General features: G+C 39.7%; 3 protein-coding genes across 6 annotated transcripts in view; all 3 read right to left on the minus strand.

Annotated features, from left to right (window-relative positions):
• Positions 1-1,786: 1,786 nt before the first annotated feature.
• LOC146574021 (uncharacterized) lies at positions 1,787-3,905 on the minus strand. The gene is made up of 3 exons (XM_085273575.1): positions 3,387-3,905; positions 2,859-3,229; positions 1,787-2,724 (listed from the first exon to the last, which is right to left on the minus strand). The coding sequence occupies exons 2-3, from the start codon at positions 3,179-3,181 to the stop codon at positions 2,646-2,648; spliced, it is 402 nt and encodes a 133-aa protein (XP_085129701.1). The 5' UTR covers positions 3,182-3,229; positions 3,387-3,905; the 3' UTR covers positions 1,787-2,645.
• A 141-nt stretch (positions 3,906-4,046) lies between these two features.
• On the minus strand, positions 4,047-14,163 carry ube2j2 (ubiquitin-conjugating enzyme E2, J2 (UBC6 homolog, yeast)). Of its 4 annotated transcripts, none has more exons than XM_085273573.1 (7): positions 14,027-14,163; positions 11,449-11,579; positions 7,099-7,139; positions 6,791-6,893; positions 6,544-6,682; positions 6,365-6,445; positions 4,047-6,248 (listed from the first exon to the last, which is right to left on the minus strand). In XM_085273573.1, exons 2-7 carry the CDS (start codon positions 11,577-11,579, stop codon positions 5,958-5,960), a joined length of 786 nt encoding a protein of 261 aa, XP_085129699.1. In that variant the 5' UTR covers positions 14,027-14,163; the 3' UTR covers positions 4,047-5,957. The 4 variants fall into 4 exon arrangements, with proteins under 4 accessions (XP_085129699.1, XP_085129697.1, XP_085129698.1 ...); XM_085273571.1 differs by lacking the exon at positions 14,027-14,163 and adding an exon at positions 13,834-13,982; XM_085273572.1 differs by lacking the exon at positions 14,027-14,163 and adding an exon at positions 13,724-13,973.
• Positions 14,164-14,256: 93 nt separating this feature from the next.
• LOC146574023 (arf-GAP with coiled-coil, ANK repeat and PH domain-containing protein 3-like) overlaps positions 14,257-15,878 on the minus strand; it is a 56,752-nt gene continuing 55,130 nt past the window's right edge. The window contains exon 26 of the mRNA XM_085273576.1: positions 14,257-15,286. Within this exon, the coding sequence (XP_085129702.1) occupies positions 15,218-15,286 (69 nt within the window). The 3' untranslated portion in view covers positions 14,257-15,217. The remainder of the gene's footprint in view (positions 15,287-15,878) is intronic.

A 15,878-nucleotide genomic window follows, 5' to 3' on the forward strand; every position in this document is an offset into this window, starting at 1 on the left:
CCTACGTCAGCACTACATATAATATGACACACACTATATTAACTTAGTAATAAAAAAAGAATAAGTATATTTGTATTGCACATTAGTCATTATTGCACCTTGTTATAAATATAAATATTATTATTGTTAATGTTTTTACTGTTGTTACCTCCCCCTAAAAAGTCCAGGGAGGTATCCAGTCAGGTCAGCTATTTACATTGATCAGGCCTATTGCCCTGTTGTAAAAGCTGTCCTTGAGTCTATTTGTTCGGGACCTCAGCAGCCTGAACCTCCTGCCAGACGGCAGCAGCTTAAACACCCGGTGTCCTGGGTGTGTGCAGTCCCGTAGGATGCTGCGTGCCCTCTTGAGACAGCGAGTGCTGTACAGGTCCTTCAAGGAGGGAAGTCGATGTCCAATGATTTTTTTGGGCCATATTGATGACCCTCTGGAGTGCCTTTCTGTGTGCTGTGGTGCAGCTGGAGAACCACACACCGATGCAATATGTCAGCACACTTTCAATGGAGCAGCGGTAGAAGACGGTCAGCAGCTCCTTCTTCAGGTCCATTCTTCTGAGGATTCTTAGAAAGTGGAGATGCTGCTGGGCCTTCATTAAAACCGCAGAGGTGTTAGAGCGCCATTGGAGGTCTGTGTCTATGTGCACACCCAGGAACTTGAAACTGGAGACCCTTTTAAAGCACTCCCCGTTGATGCTGACAGGCTGCAGCTCAGACTTCCTCCTTCTGAAGTCAACTACCAGTTCTTTTGTCTTGGTGGTATTGAGGTCCAGGTTGTTATCTACACACCAATCTGTCAGCCTCTGAACTTCAGCTCTGTACGCCGTCTCATCTCCCCCAGAGATGAGCCCCACCACGGTGGTATCATCTGCAAACTTGATGACTGCGTTGTCTGGGTGGGTACTAACACAGTCATGTGTGTACAGTAGGGGACTCAGTACACAGCCTTGTGGAGAGCCAGTGTTGAGGCTGAGGGGTGAGGAAAGATGAGGCCCACTCTAACTCTCTGTGCACGGTTTGAGAGGAAGTCTCTGATCCAGCGGCAGGTGGTAGAAGGAAGTCCGATTTCCAGCAGTTTAACTATTAGTCTGTCCGGGAGTATCGTATTGAAAGCAGAGCTAAAGTCAACAAAGAGCAGCCTGGCGTAACGGCCATATTCATGAATTTAACTACCTACATGTATCTAAATTCCTCCTAAACTGAAACTATCGAGGAGAAATTCATAGTAACTTGAAAAAATGGTAAAATGATCAGTAAATTCTTTCCCCATGTGCAAGTCTTATCAGGTCTGGATTGTTATTAGCAGTGTTGGTCAAGTTACTTGAAAAAGTAATCAGTAACTAATTACTTCCCCAAAGGGTAATCCCATTACTTTACAGATTACTTAATTTCAAAAGTAATTAATTACTTAGTTACTTTTTAAAAACACGATTTACAACCTGAATAGGTGATAAAGCGATAGATCTTTCAGCCCAATTCTACTTTTTCTGAATAATCCATCATACAAAATGTAATCAAATGGAAGTCTCTTTTTAAAACTTGTTTTATCAGTTTTAATCTTTTAACTTTATGCATCAAGCAAAAATTTAATTATATGCTCTATTTTTACCTGTAAAGCAGGAGAGGGGTAGGCGGAGGTTTGCTACGTTTGTTACAAGTAACGCATTACTGCCCATCTCTGGTTATTAGTAAGGAACTGACATGAGCGGAGACAATAGGGGAGATGAGAGCTTTAATTTTAACAGGAAGCTCACAAGCAGTGTGACCTGTACATGTGTGAAAGAATACAGCATAGAAGGGTGATACATTTTTACGATGGTTAACCCTTTATTGACCATGGGCCCACCGGCGGGCCCATTTTACAGGTAAATTTGAAGAACCGGTCAATAAAGGGTTAATGATTTAAGGTTTTTATACGATTGTGAAACATAGTAACATATGTGCAGAGATAGCTGGCTCTTGGTGTCAATAAACACAGCAGAGTACAGTAGAGTCTCAAAGAAAACAATGAGTGCTGGATACTTTTGAACATTTATTAAACGGTTCCCATATTTGAAAACTGAACATGTGCTCCTTCAGTTCCAAACACTTTATTCACAGATGATGTTCATTAACATGTTTGTATCACAGACGGCTATTTACATACATAGTAGACAGTTTGCATTTCACTGTATTTAGTTAAAACCCTTCATTTTTGTGATTCTTATAATAGAAAAAAATTAACAAAAATGACACTGTTTTCTTAAACATGTATAAAACAGGTAAAGTGACAAAAAAGTTTCATTATAAAATAAATCATATTATAAAAATCATGCTTTAAATCATCTTCGTTGTTCAGATAAACAGTGCTGATCTGATTTATTTTTTCATTAGTACATTTGCTGTTGCTGATATAAAACAACAAAAAGGTTCACAGTCACAACTTTAAATGGAGGCAGATTCAGTGCCTTCCAAATCACAGTCAAGTTCACACAAAGTCAAGCCGCACGGAAGACTTTCAGGCCTTCACTCTTCACAAGACGCAAACTCTCACTGAAGCCCTGTGTGCAGGTCCATTACGTGGAGCTCAGATCATGCAAACTTTACGGTCTTGCACACTTCAGTCTACGATTAAACAACATGTAAGAGGTACAAATCCTGCTGTTAATCACTTAGTGTCTGCTCTGCAGAGGCATGCAGCTGAAAACCCTCAAGAGTGTGGACTTCAAACGTGAATGCTGTGAAACGGGTCTAAAAGGAAAGAGGAGAAATTTTATTTATTGAGATCTCTAGGTAAGATACAGACTACAACTTCTCTCAAAAAAAAAAAAAAAAAAAAAAAAACCCCAGAGGAACTGGACCGCAGTTCTGAAGCTTATACTTACAGTGAGTGCTCGATGAGTAGCGACTTTGGGTCTTTTAAATCCTCCATTGAATGGTTCTCATTCTGATTTTGCTCCGTGGAAATCTGGTCCCAGATTTCTGTGTTGACCCACAGAGCCCCTGGCAAAGTCAAGCTGGCTCTGGTGCAGGTAATCCAACGACAGAGAGGGCAGGAGACGGTGTAGATGGCACCCTCCAGCTTGGACATTCTCTCCAGACAAGGGGCGCAGAAGGTGTGGTTGCAGTGGAGGACCCGCGGTATCCTGTTGCTGCGTGAATACTCGTAGCAGCACACGCAGCACTCGAGCTCCTCGGCGGTGACCATGCTCGTATCAGATATGCAGAATAAGCAATGCGTGGAAGGCTGCTTTTTCTGCGATACAGAAAAAACACAAAATAGGTGAGTGGAGGGGAAAAATAGACACAATATAAAATATTCACAAATGTAAAACTGAAACGTGAAGAAATTCAGCTTTTCTTTAACAGGTGCTCAGTAACAAAATCATCTAAGAATCATTTGAAATACCTACTTGCTTGTTTGCTGCTGAGCGTTGCGTCTCTGAGTGTAGAAGAGGTGTATTGTGCCAGTTTGACTGGTTGAACACTTTTTAAAGCCCTCCCTGATCACGAGGCCGTGTCATTTCCAAGGAAGTCTTGCCCTCAGGTAAATAATATTCTGTGGAACTTCACTCTATAGAAAGGGTGTGCGTGCATGCAAGTCCACGTATCTTTCATAGTTGTTTTATTAACCATTTGTTGACTATTAAAACTTTACGAGGACCTAAATTTGACTTCTTTTTTTAAAGAGAAAATAAACTTGAGTTTTGTTGAACTGTTAAGCTGATTTTATCTGTGCAGCAGATAAAAACAGCATGTGATGTTGTCAGAGAATGGACTTCCACCTATGTATTATTTTCAGTCTAAACCCTCAAAAAACTTTACATGGAAGTCACATTTTTCACTCTACAAACTTTGAGGTCTTCATAAGCATTTACTTCCAATTTAAAAAAAAAAAGAAAACCTGACATGCATGCGTTTGTTTATGCTGGCAGAAAAACCGAACCACTCAGGGGAAAACACAACAGGCACGTCCCACAGAAAGACACCAGGAAGTTGCAAAAACCCAGAAGCTTCTGGCTGTGAGGCGCTGACCACTGAACCACTGCGTCATCATTAAGCAAATGGAGATATTATTATTAAATGCCCCACTGAGCAGGGTAATTTATTTGCATTTTACTATGAAAACAGAGACAATGCCACACAAGATTAATTGAAGCATGGTAATTTGGGCATTTGCTGTATAATCACACAAACGCACTCTCATCATAATCATCATGTTGGTCTGATTTTGAGATGGCGCCGAGAAAAGAGCAACGAACAAGAGAATCTTCTGCTTTCGGAGTTTTCTTCCTGTGGAAGGATTAGATGCAGTACAGTAGAACCAGCTTTTACTAAATGCAATGCACAACAGTAAATCATCAGCAATTGCGTGAGCCAGCACCACTAACACGACCGCGTGTTTGACTGCACAGCCCTAAGAAAAATCACTGGGTGTTTTCCTTAGAGCCACGACAGACAAGCTGGACATTTCTATAAATAAAAGAGAACAAAAACACAAAGAGAAAAAATGATTAAAAAAAAAGAAAAAAAAAAAAAGAAAGAAATAAAAGGAATATACAGAAACAAACAAACAAAAAAAAAAAGGTTCTCTGCATGGGTCTCCTCATTTAATCCTATGTAGATTGCTGCTATACTGATTGGCTAAGCCAAATTAAAAGGTCCTTGTCTCCGTTTATTTTTGTGCAGACAATGCTTGGCTCATGGGTTGACTGGAGAGACCATCTGCACTAACATCTAACTCTGACCGTGTAGCTTTAGCTGCTTCACAGGATCAAAGGCCAACTTTTGTTTTCTTCATGCTCTCTGCCTTCATATATGAATAGAAATCAAGGCTGGAGTTTTGTCTAGTCTCTTAGTCAGTGACGCATCACCGGTGCTTAATCTCAGACAGTGAGATAAACTGACAAGTACTGACAAGCATGAGCTTTCTTTTATAACACCCATTTTCATATAAGTGCACGTATAGTTTTGCTGCTATACGCTTCTTTATCATATTGTGTCTGATTATTAAAAGTTACTGATCTTACACTATTCACAGAATCTGCCTTTTATACTTCCTTGGATGGGAATTAATGGATTCATCATTATTTTGGCCACAGACTCATCTTGCAAGTCCTTATTATCATGTCCAACCTTTACTAAATTACACTAATGTATTCTTGGCATGTATCCCAGCACTGTAGCCTGGCAGCCTTTGAATGGTATACCAGGAATGCATTCAAACCCATTCATAGGAAACAAAGTAGAAGACGTAACACCCCTGACACAGAAAGTGGAAACCATAACTACTACTTTGAGGTTTTTCCGAGGAAATTGATTACATGAAACTTGACTTGTATGTATTTGGTCTCTTCACGTCACTCTTAAAAAACAAAAAAACAAAAACAAGTCTTGGAGCTGGATCAAATCATCTCTTCATCCCCTGAGGATTTTATTTCCTCTAATGAATTAGCAGGAAACAATGCAGATGGGAATGCTTTCTAAAGAAGTGATTGGCAGAGGCAAACAATTTAGAATCAACAAACAAGTTTTCCAGTTATGCAAAGTTCATTTTCACAAAGGAAATCAATATGTCTGCTGTGAAGTCTGCAACAAAGTGACCCACAGAGCTACACTCTCCCACAACCCATGAGCCAAGTTTGTTTCTAGAAGTGATATAAACCACAGAAGCACAGAGTAGATCACAACCGTTTTAATAAACCCCTCCAGTCTCCCCGGCCCCGGCTCTACAGCCACTCCCGTCCATCCCCCACCTCCTCCTCCTCCCCTCAGTCCTGGCTAGGTGGGCTTTGAGTTTTTTTCTTCCAAAGTCCTTGTTGGTAGTGGTAGTAGTGGTGGTGGTGGAGGTTGTGGTTGTGGAGGGGTTTGATCGGGAATGAACATCCCTCCCCACCCCACGTAGTGTGTTTGTAGAATATCGAGTCCACTAGTTGGCTCACCTGCAGGGGGAGGGGAGCGCTGCCCTAAAACACCGGCTCCTCTCACTCCTGCGCTATGCTCCTCAGCACGTACTTCACTGTGTAGGCAAACGCTGCAAAGCCTACAATCACAAAGAGGTTGGCTAGAGCCCCACCTAGTAGTCCATGGTTACGATTGGCCTGCTGCTGGCCAGGGGCGGGGTTGGCACCCCCTAGTGGGGCAGGACCACCGTTGAGGGCTGGGAGGCCATAGTGGGCTTGCTGGGGGTCTCCATCAGGCACCACATCAGGTAAGGGGAGAGGCTGTGTACGGGCGTTAAGCTCCTCCTGGGCCTTCTGCTTCTGCTTCATCTCCTGGCAGAAAGGAGGAGGAGAAGGTTAGGATGGAATCAGTCCCTGATGAACGTCCCCCCTCCCCAAACCCCCCCCCCCCCCCCCCCCCCCCCCCAAAAAAAGGCCCTCATACTTACATCAACTACATCAGGAAACAGCTCACAGAATACTTTGTCTTTGAGGTTGAAAGCCAGGCTTTGGGCTGATAGTTGTCTTTTCTAGAAAAAAAAAGAAAAGAAAGAAGACATGAAATACCTGAGACATAACAGGTCATTTATGTCATTATGTTGCAAATAGGATAGTCTGTTTTAATTACTGTGTAATCAGAGGTCTCAATGCTGCCAAGAGTGGGTCCTTTTTCCACCATGAAGCTGAGCAAACCCGTGAGGATTGTCGAGACGGACCAGGCTGGGTTCCACGTATCCGGGTGGAAGTCTGTGATGGACAAACATAACCTGTGGAGAAACGGGAACATTTAAGACCAAGTTCTAAAAACGCAGCCTAAATCATTTTCAAAGCTTTAACGCTTAAATTAACTGCGCAATAAGAAGCTACAGTCCTACCTTGTGTTGCACTTAAATCTCCCATTTGGCGTTATCATGTAGATACTTGGTGGTTTAAAGGGGAATTCTCTGGGAAATATAAGTTTTCCATGGTAATATCCACCTATAAATTAGACATGACATATATAAATATATGTTATACAACACTGTGATATATCAAAAGCAAAAGACCCCCAAAGGATTAGTCATACCTGTATGAAGCTAACCTGAGAAAGACTCACCTGATCATTCCGGTGATGTTATCAGTTATTAACTCATCTAAACTCACACATTACACAAGTTTTTTTCTAGTGTTTAGCATTTCTTACCTTCATACGGGGTTTTCTCAGGACCTCTGACTACATAGTGCCTGAAAAAGAGGAACAAAAAAAGTTAATCACTTATTTCAGATTTGACTAAACAAGTCATCTCTAGACTTGCTGGCATGGCCCAGAATCAAACTCTGTTTCTCCTCCAATTTTTTTTTAAAAATTTAGATCTTTCACATCCTGTGATCTAAGATCTAAATTTATAGATAGACAGACAGACAGACAGATAGATATATGAATGAATGACAGGCTGCTAGTCACAAAGCGCCTAAGATATGATTTAAAATGCCTACTTTGCCAAGTTGTCTATTCTGCAATGAATCTTTGTAGACCTTTCAACATAACCGACACTAGTAACCAACACCGCCGCCAGCATTCATGCTCGAATGCACACAGTGGCAGCTGCTGGCAATGGCAGCCACAAGGTAATTACGTGTTAATTAGTGTGCCTGTGTTTCATACATGATGCAAGATACAAAAGAAACAAACTGCTGGGACTTTTGCCCCCTCCTAGCTCCCTTACTTGTTGTTGTCTTGTTTGTTTTTATTTTTTGAGCCAAATTAATTTTTTCCTCACGTTTCTACCTCTCCGCACCTTCCCTCACATCAATTCCAACAGTTTTGTCTCCCACCTGGAATTTGCTGACCTTTGTGAATCCTTGTATTGAGGCTACTCTTATTACTCTTTATATCAGGTGGTGATTTTTATTCTCTCACTGTTCCATTCAAAAACTACAGTGAAGAAATGCACAGGAGGGCTCAACAATACACATTAACTGCTAGCTGCATTAACTCAGTGGTCTAACACAGAGGTCTCCAACCTTTTTTGCGCCACGGACCTGTTTATGCCCGACAATATTTTCACGGACCGGCCTTTAAGGTGTCGCGTATAAATACAACAAAATAAAACTAGTACCGGTACCAAAAAAAAGAAGATTTATTCATAACACACGTGAAAAGACCCAGGAAAACAGAGTTAACGATAAAAACGATAACAAAATAACGCTGAAAACCGATAAAAACCCTGAAAACCATACATTTCACACCTGAGCCTCAACTCTCGCTGCCCAGTACCAAACGACTCACGGTCCGAGGCCCGAGGGTTGGGGACTGCTGGTCTAACACAAAGGCAAACAAGAAAACAAACAAAACAAAACAAAGAACAAGAACTGGACTGAAAATAAGTGAAAAAGCAACGAGTGTCTAAAGATTTTAAAATGTTCAGAAAGTCTTGAGAACTACTGCTCCAGACCACTTTGAAAATGTTAAGAAAGTCTGGCTCCTTGGAAGCAAAATATAAAAACCAAGAGGTGAATTTAGAGTTTTGCACAGTACTGCACTGATCATGTTAAACTCACGCTCAAATGTCTAAATAATTACAATAAAAATATCATATTTTTTTAATATCATATATATATTTTTTTTCTTTTAAGAGTTAAACACACTACTGAGGGCCATGTCACATTCCAGCGCTCATTATGACTTTATTTAAAACCATTAATTTCTTTAATAAACATCCATTCAAGAAATGCTAATCAAATTATATGGCTAATATTTAGCTAAGTGCTAAAAGTGCTCAATTACATATTTCTTTCATTATTTAAATGTCACGTATTCAGAACATTTTTGGTCAATTGCACTTTTTCTCCAATATCTATACGTCTTTTTTGTACTGGTTTAGATTTTTAAGACATCTCCCAATAGAAAGAAAATGAGTATAAACAAAATTAACAAAAACAAAAACCTGTTCATAGCTTTACAGGAAACGATACCTGATCATCATTAGGATAGTCTGTGGGATATATACAATTTGTACAGTGTCACTCTTCATATGGGTTTCCTTCTACCGCAGAAATAGAGCTAACAGTATTATCATTCAAATCTAAGCCTGTATTTGCCACTATTGAGGTGCAGTAGTGTGCAGTCTTTACTCATCACTCATTTCTATACATTTTCCTTCTAAAAAATATAAATCTTTCCAAGGAACCAGTCTTTCTGACGTGACCAAAGTGGTCTTGACGCAATAGTTCTACAGACGTGTTTTTAAATGTTTGAACATTGGTTGCTTTTTCCACTCACTTTAACTTTTGCTTTCTTGTTTGTCAAGTTACTTAACACTGTCCTAGGATTCATTCCAGTATAAAAAGGGATGACTCAGTATTGTGTACACACATGGTTTCAAAGAAATGACTTTCTTATTAGCAGCCTGTTGGAAAAACATATTTTGTTCCCCCTTCTTTAGTTGACTCACTACTAGAGCAGGGCGATATGGCCAAAAATATTTATCACGATATATATTTGAAAATTTGCGATAACGATATAACTGACGATATAATTGATGCGAGACAAAATACAACTCCACAACATTACTAGCGCAAAAAAGACAACCTTCCATTTATTTTCACTTAAATAAGAAGCTGGTTTTTATGTACATTAAAGCTTTATAAAAATGTAACAGTGCAAATGCAAATTCCTTGCTGAAAGTTTTCCAGTAGAAATGGGCTGACATATCCTGAACATAACCATGTATAATATCCACTGACGTTAAAAAGAGGTGCTTTGCAACATTAAACTGCAGTGTGCAGTACGTATTTTTCGGACCATAAGGTGCACGGGATTATAAGGCACATTAAGCGAAACAAAGCAGTCAGATAAATCAAACTTTATTAAACTCATTCTTCTTGCTTCCTCCACTTCTGTACCATTGGTTCATTAATGTTGAATTCTCTAGCAGCTGCTCTATTCCCATGTTGTTGCAGTATATTAATGACTAACCTCGTATTGTGGATGGATTATCTCAGTTGTTCTCCTGACTGAAGTTTGGTCCGTTTACAGCATCCTGCCATGCGATTGCATTTGTCTCTAACCATGAAGAACCTTCACGTTAACTTTTATAAGTGGAAAAGTGTTAGTGTTCGTCCTCCAGCTTCACTGTTTATGTTATGCTAACATAGCTGTGTCGCTAGCGATTACGTAGCACATCATTATATACCAGCTAGCCCAACTTCAGTAACCCTACAAACGTCACTGCTGTTTAGTTTCCTGTCTTCATTTATGTTGGAAGTGATAGCAGAGCTGTACGTTTGATTTTTTTCAGAAATCTCTCAGTCAGAACATGCTGTATCATGCTTAGGTAACTAGCGAAACTAGCGAGCTAACTTCCGCTAGCTTCCTGCTAACTTCTAACTCCGTTAAATGTAATAAATTTTGTTTTAATGGATGCCTGGAAGTTAAACTTCATAGTTACACCTGGTAAAGCAGCAATGCTGATCGTTTTATTAAAGATGAAAGAATTTAGACAGTTTTTAACTCTAAGTGATGCTGCAGTGTTGTTTGACCTGAAGGATACGGAGTTTAGGACCCAGATTACTCCCAGATTTAAGAGCATCTTAGTCCGACAAATACGACAATAACGACGGCCGCTTGCATGTTCTGCAAAAAAATGTGCTTTGTCGTGTATCTGACGGACAAACACCAAACCAGTTCCACATCACTGAAGTTGCACCATTTTTACAAACCAATTCTGGTTCATCTGTTTCACTCAACAATCGGCCATGTGCGTATGAAAACAAAGGCACTGCGCACGCGCGTTTTACTCATATTCTATCGCGATATTTCATTTTCCTATCGTTGCCTAACATTATACCGGTATTACCGTGAACGGTATAATATGGCCCAGCCCTACTCACTACTTTCTGTAGAAGCCTGTTGCAACAATGAACAATTTCTTCCAATTTCTTAAGTCAAATACACAAAAAACAACAATAACATAATTTAAAAGTCATAAAAATAGTAGTTTTGCACCATGTCCTTCAAGAAGCACTGAGAACTATTCCTAAAGAAAAAGAAAGCACACAAAAGCTTGCCTAAGAATTCAAGACATAGTGAAGGATAATGACTTTCAGCCTTTCAACTCAGAACTGTGCAAACTTTTGCCTTGTACACTGTATTTCCATTTAAGTTTGCACATGTTTCAGAAATTGCTGCACCAATGTCACTTTTTTTTAGCAAAATATAAAGAAATGAGGACTGCCTCCAGACTTTTACACAGCACTGTAAATTTTTTAAAGCTCTGAAAACAGAATTAAAACTGCATCCACTGCTAAATACTCACTTGTATATAGCAGTGGATGCAGTTTTAATTCTCTTCATCTGTTCATCTTGGAAACCACGATTCAATTTTGTTGGTGTAAAACACTAGCCTGATTTTACACATGAAATGTTTAGTTTATTATTTTTCTACAGAATATTCACAGGTTTTAAACTTTGTCGATGGCCCTAAACACCCTTCCCTGGCTGGACCTCAAGAGTCAAAAAGTCCCAATATTTCCTGACTAATGAGGAACTTACCATTCTAGGATGTTGGAGGGAAGGGGCTCTGCACAAATGTAAGGCACGGGGTCTTTCTTTATCCTGAGGTAATCCTGCTTAAGTCTCTGAGTGGCTGTAGTTGGAGCTCTTTTGTTCCCGTTGTTGTTCATCTGATGATTGAGAGAACATAAACAGTGAGAAAACAAAAACAGTGAATTGCATAAATCTGGATTTACACTGACATCACTGTCCAGATGTATTCCTTTACATTAGGAAATCAAAGCATATCCTGTTTTACTATGGATCTGAACTCTGGACTGCATAGATTTGAATGATTGAATGAATGAAGAACTCTGAATGAATGAATCATTCTGGGTAGCGGAAGGCTTTAACCCTAATATGCCTGTGAAAGGTAACTGCAGCTTCAACTAGAGCAGATCAAAAAACATTGCATCCAGCACTGTCACCTGACCTATTAAATATCAATACTATTAAATATTTAATAAACTCTTAAACATATCACTGCAAATATTATTTATATAGTACATTTCATTACACGTAGGTTAAATGTGCTTGCCACAAAAGATAAAAATATTTTTAAAACTATGTAGCTCTACAATCTCTTAAGGCAATAAAAACAACATAAGAGAGATACGTTAACAGTCACACACAAACACAAAGTTATTAATCATATGCCTGCAAGAATAAAGAGGCTCCAAGTTTGTTTTTGAATGTAGACACAGTTGGAACTGACATCAGGTCAGTGGGAAGGTTGTTCCAAAGAAGAGAACCATTATAACAAAATGTACCCTCAGCAAACTTTCATCTCATTCTGGTAACAGTTTACAGACCTGCACCTGATGACCTGAGAGGTCTCAGAGTCCGAGATGTACTGGGGGTCAAACCACTGAGTGCTTTAGGAACAAATAGAAGCATTTTAAAGGCATTTCTGTATTGCAGTGGCAGCCAATTAATTTCAAACAAGCTGAAGTTATCTAGCTGATGATTTGGATAATCTTGCAAATACAGCAGTAACCTGGTTGATATGAATGGATGGACCATTTCCCAGTCAGTTTGAGATAAGAATTTTTTTTGACATATGGTTATACTGTTAGAAAGCTGCATATGCAGTTGTGTTGGCCTTATTAGTATGATTATGAATGCTAAGACCACTGTCTAAAATAAGGCCAAGGTTCCTAACATGTTCAATGTGTTTCAACTAGAGTGAAATCGGGTTGAAAAGACTAACAGTGTGTTAATTAACAACAACAACAAAAGCAGAGAAGGGCAGTAAAATCTCACACTGAACAACACGTAACCAGTACAGGCTTCTGTTTATTTATTAGCAAATGCTAACGCTAACTGGAGAAACAGGCAGAAATAGCTCAACTCTGGCTGCAGAGTGAAGTTTAAATATCAAGTGATTACTTCGCCTCTGTTTTCCTAAAAGATGAAGTTGTCCAATTAGTACATCTTACAAAAAGCACCGAATTTTAAAAACAATTTATCCAATCTCTCATTGTTCTCTAATGGCGCTGTGACTGTTTGTTTTGTAACTCATGCACAGCACTGCTGTGGTGCTTTAATGCTATATGCATACAACACTGCCTCGCCAAGTGAAAAAGTAAGCATTTAGCAGAGAGTGGAATATAGTATGTATTGCGTTCAAGTTAAAATACGCATCGTGTTCCAAATACTTACACAACGGATATAACTGTACTTTAAACTTTCTTCCCCTGTCAACCCATGTAATTGAAAATTACGACAATAACAAACACTGTCAACTGACCTGGTGTCACGGGGACAAACGCTGACATGTAATAAGCAGTACGTGGACCGCAACAGTGCTAGAATTATGTCATTATCACTTCCTAATAAAGAGGAAGGCTTCTTAACGCAACTTATGTGACTGAGGCTAATCCGCTACTTAGCGGCTAACGTTACATTTCTGGCACATTCAGTGCCTGTCATAAAGCCTGATAATTAAATAATAAACAACTATTACGGACCAAGCTTCAGCTACAGAATGACTGCATGTGTCTGACCACTCTTTAATCACACCACACTTTAATCAGTAAAGCCAGTTCAGGAAAGCTAGCTTGGCACGGTGGCTTTGCTAATGCTAACCGGTGTCGGTTCCTGTTTGAGTGCATTTTAGAACAAGTGGCTAACGTTAGCCAACGTAGGCCACTGCTAACCGGCTAATGTTAGCAGCTACTAGCAGGAACAGTTGTATTGTATATTGTATAACGACAGCTGACCGCGACATCTCTCGCTTTTATTAGTAACTACGGGATGTGCAGTATACACATACCTCTCCAGAAACCCCAACGAAAATATGTATTCGTGGCTGGACACGAAATAAGGTTGTTATTTCTGTTGCCAACCCCAATCCGATAAGACGATGACACCAAAGTAGCTTACGCTATCGCCAGCAGGAGGAAAAATTACACTTCCGGTTTTCTTCTTCATCGCTGCTGTAGCAGTCGAAACGTTACTTAGCAAGTGCTTTACTGTCGCTAGCTGCCCAATCGCGATCCTCCTGGAAGTCCAGTACCGTCTAACAAACATGGTCACCCTTCAGTAACTGTCTTTTAATCATAACATCCGTACTTACATTTATAGTCAATCGCCAAGTAGCACTTGACACACTACACAGCGGTCTGTCTGATGCCAGGGGCTCAGAGGGCCTCCCGGTACTTTATGCTGGTGCTTAAATTTGGATTTGCAACAAAACACGGACTAAACAACAACCATTGTTTAGTCCGCTAAAACATTCCACAAGACCTTTAATAATTTCAGTAGATTTTTTTATTTGACTTCTGCCATCAGTTACAAAACACTTAAAATCATTTTATCAGAAATTTCATCACAAATGCTGAAGAAATGTTAAAGGATTACTTCACTTAATTTAAAGGTCAAGTTTCATTTACTCATCATAGAGAGCGTCATTAAGCCCGTGGAAATATTTGCATAAGCATTAGCAAACACAGTCAAACCCGGATTATTTTATCTGTGTTTTTTTTTTTTTTTTTAATTTTGTTGGTGTGGGTGTGAGACCCACAGTTTGGGAAGCTCAACTACTTCCTGAGATTTTTTTTTTTTTTTTCAAAATTACAGTAAATAACAATCATCACCTCTTACATTGCACTGTTCTCCGGGGAGAACTCGGGTCCTGAGAGTCATGAGGACATTCCTTGCACATATGACCATCTGTCCAAAAACTGTTGCACATAAAGAAATTGTACTTCCCGTTAACCGAAATAGGAACAGTGATCGAACCTCCAGGCTCCCCAGATTCCAATCTGATGATGCATCTACATGATGTCCTATCCAACTCAAGCTCCAGGTCCCATTGTTCATGCTCAGACAGGTCCAAGGTTGAGTTTACTTTGTAATGGGGCCCTATGCAATATTAGTTGGACAGGTTGAGAATTGTTTTGTTGTTATATGTCTAAAGGTCATCAAATGTTAATGTCAGCTCTGCTGGATGACTAACATTATCAAAACTGGAGTAAGTCAGCTAAAACATCAGTGCAATAGAACAGTTTGTCTTTGACCAAGTTTATTTACGAGAGAATATTACAACTATTACAAGTCTGCTGTAGTTTTAACTTGTGCCTACTGGAATTTGACTTTTCTTTTTTCATTCCCAGAGCATTCACTTCGGCGGACCAACGTGTCTTCTAATCGAACGCAGCAGTCTCCTGCCTGATTCCAAAGTGACTGAAGAGAGGTCGGATGAAGTGAGGGGTCAGCAGTGATCACTTTGGCTTCTTACAGCTGCTGAACTGTAAGCTCCTTCTTCTCAACTTTTCAGGCTGGAGAGACGCGAGGAGAGAAAACTCGCGAAAGACATCAGTGCAGGAGATGTCACCTGAAACAGTGGACACTGAAGTCAAGGATTTGTCCCACTGCAGGGCACCATGGAGAATTACCAACCTTCTTTTAGAATATGCGATACACTACTGTGAAAAAACTCTTGAGACACCACTCATTTCTTTTTCTTTTGGTAACACGAATCTATGCCTGATACTGTTTCATTGTGAGTTTTTCTATCTAGCAATGCTTTGGAAGTGTGGTCGGGATCATTGTAATCATTAAAAATGAAGCTGTCATCATTATATGGTGGGTCAAAATCCAACCATGACAATGCTGTAGACACTCACTGACACCAACTAAAAATATAAAATTTGAATTCATTACTCCTTCAAAAATGTCGCCACTGATTTTTAGTCCAATTCTTGTATATTTGGCGTATGTCATTCTTCTTTAGCCGTTTCCCTTTCCTAAGAATCTAGCTACCCTTGCACTGAGACAATTTCTGTGAGGCTTCAGTCAACAGTAGAGGGATCAAATGAAGGGTCAGGTGCATATCTCAGAGCCTGTGCCAGGTCTATGCTGTATTTCTAACCTGTTTCTTAAGCACATGACTTTCAGATCCTGTTCATCTGTTTTTTTCAAATCCT

Source organism: Mchenga conophoros, linkage group LG5 (assembly GCF_057382185.1).
Source record: "Mchenga conophoros isolate Kocher_MC1m ecotype Shallow Benthic linkage group LG5, M_conophoros_male_GT1.1, whole genome shotgun sequence".
Classification (NCBI taxonomy): domain Eukaryota; kingdom Metazoa; phylum Chordata; class Actinopteri; order Cichliformes; family Cichlidae; genus Mchenga; species Mchenga conophoros.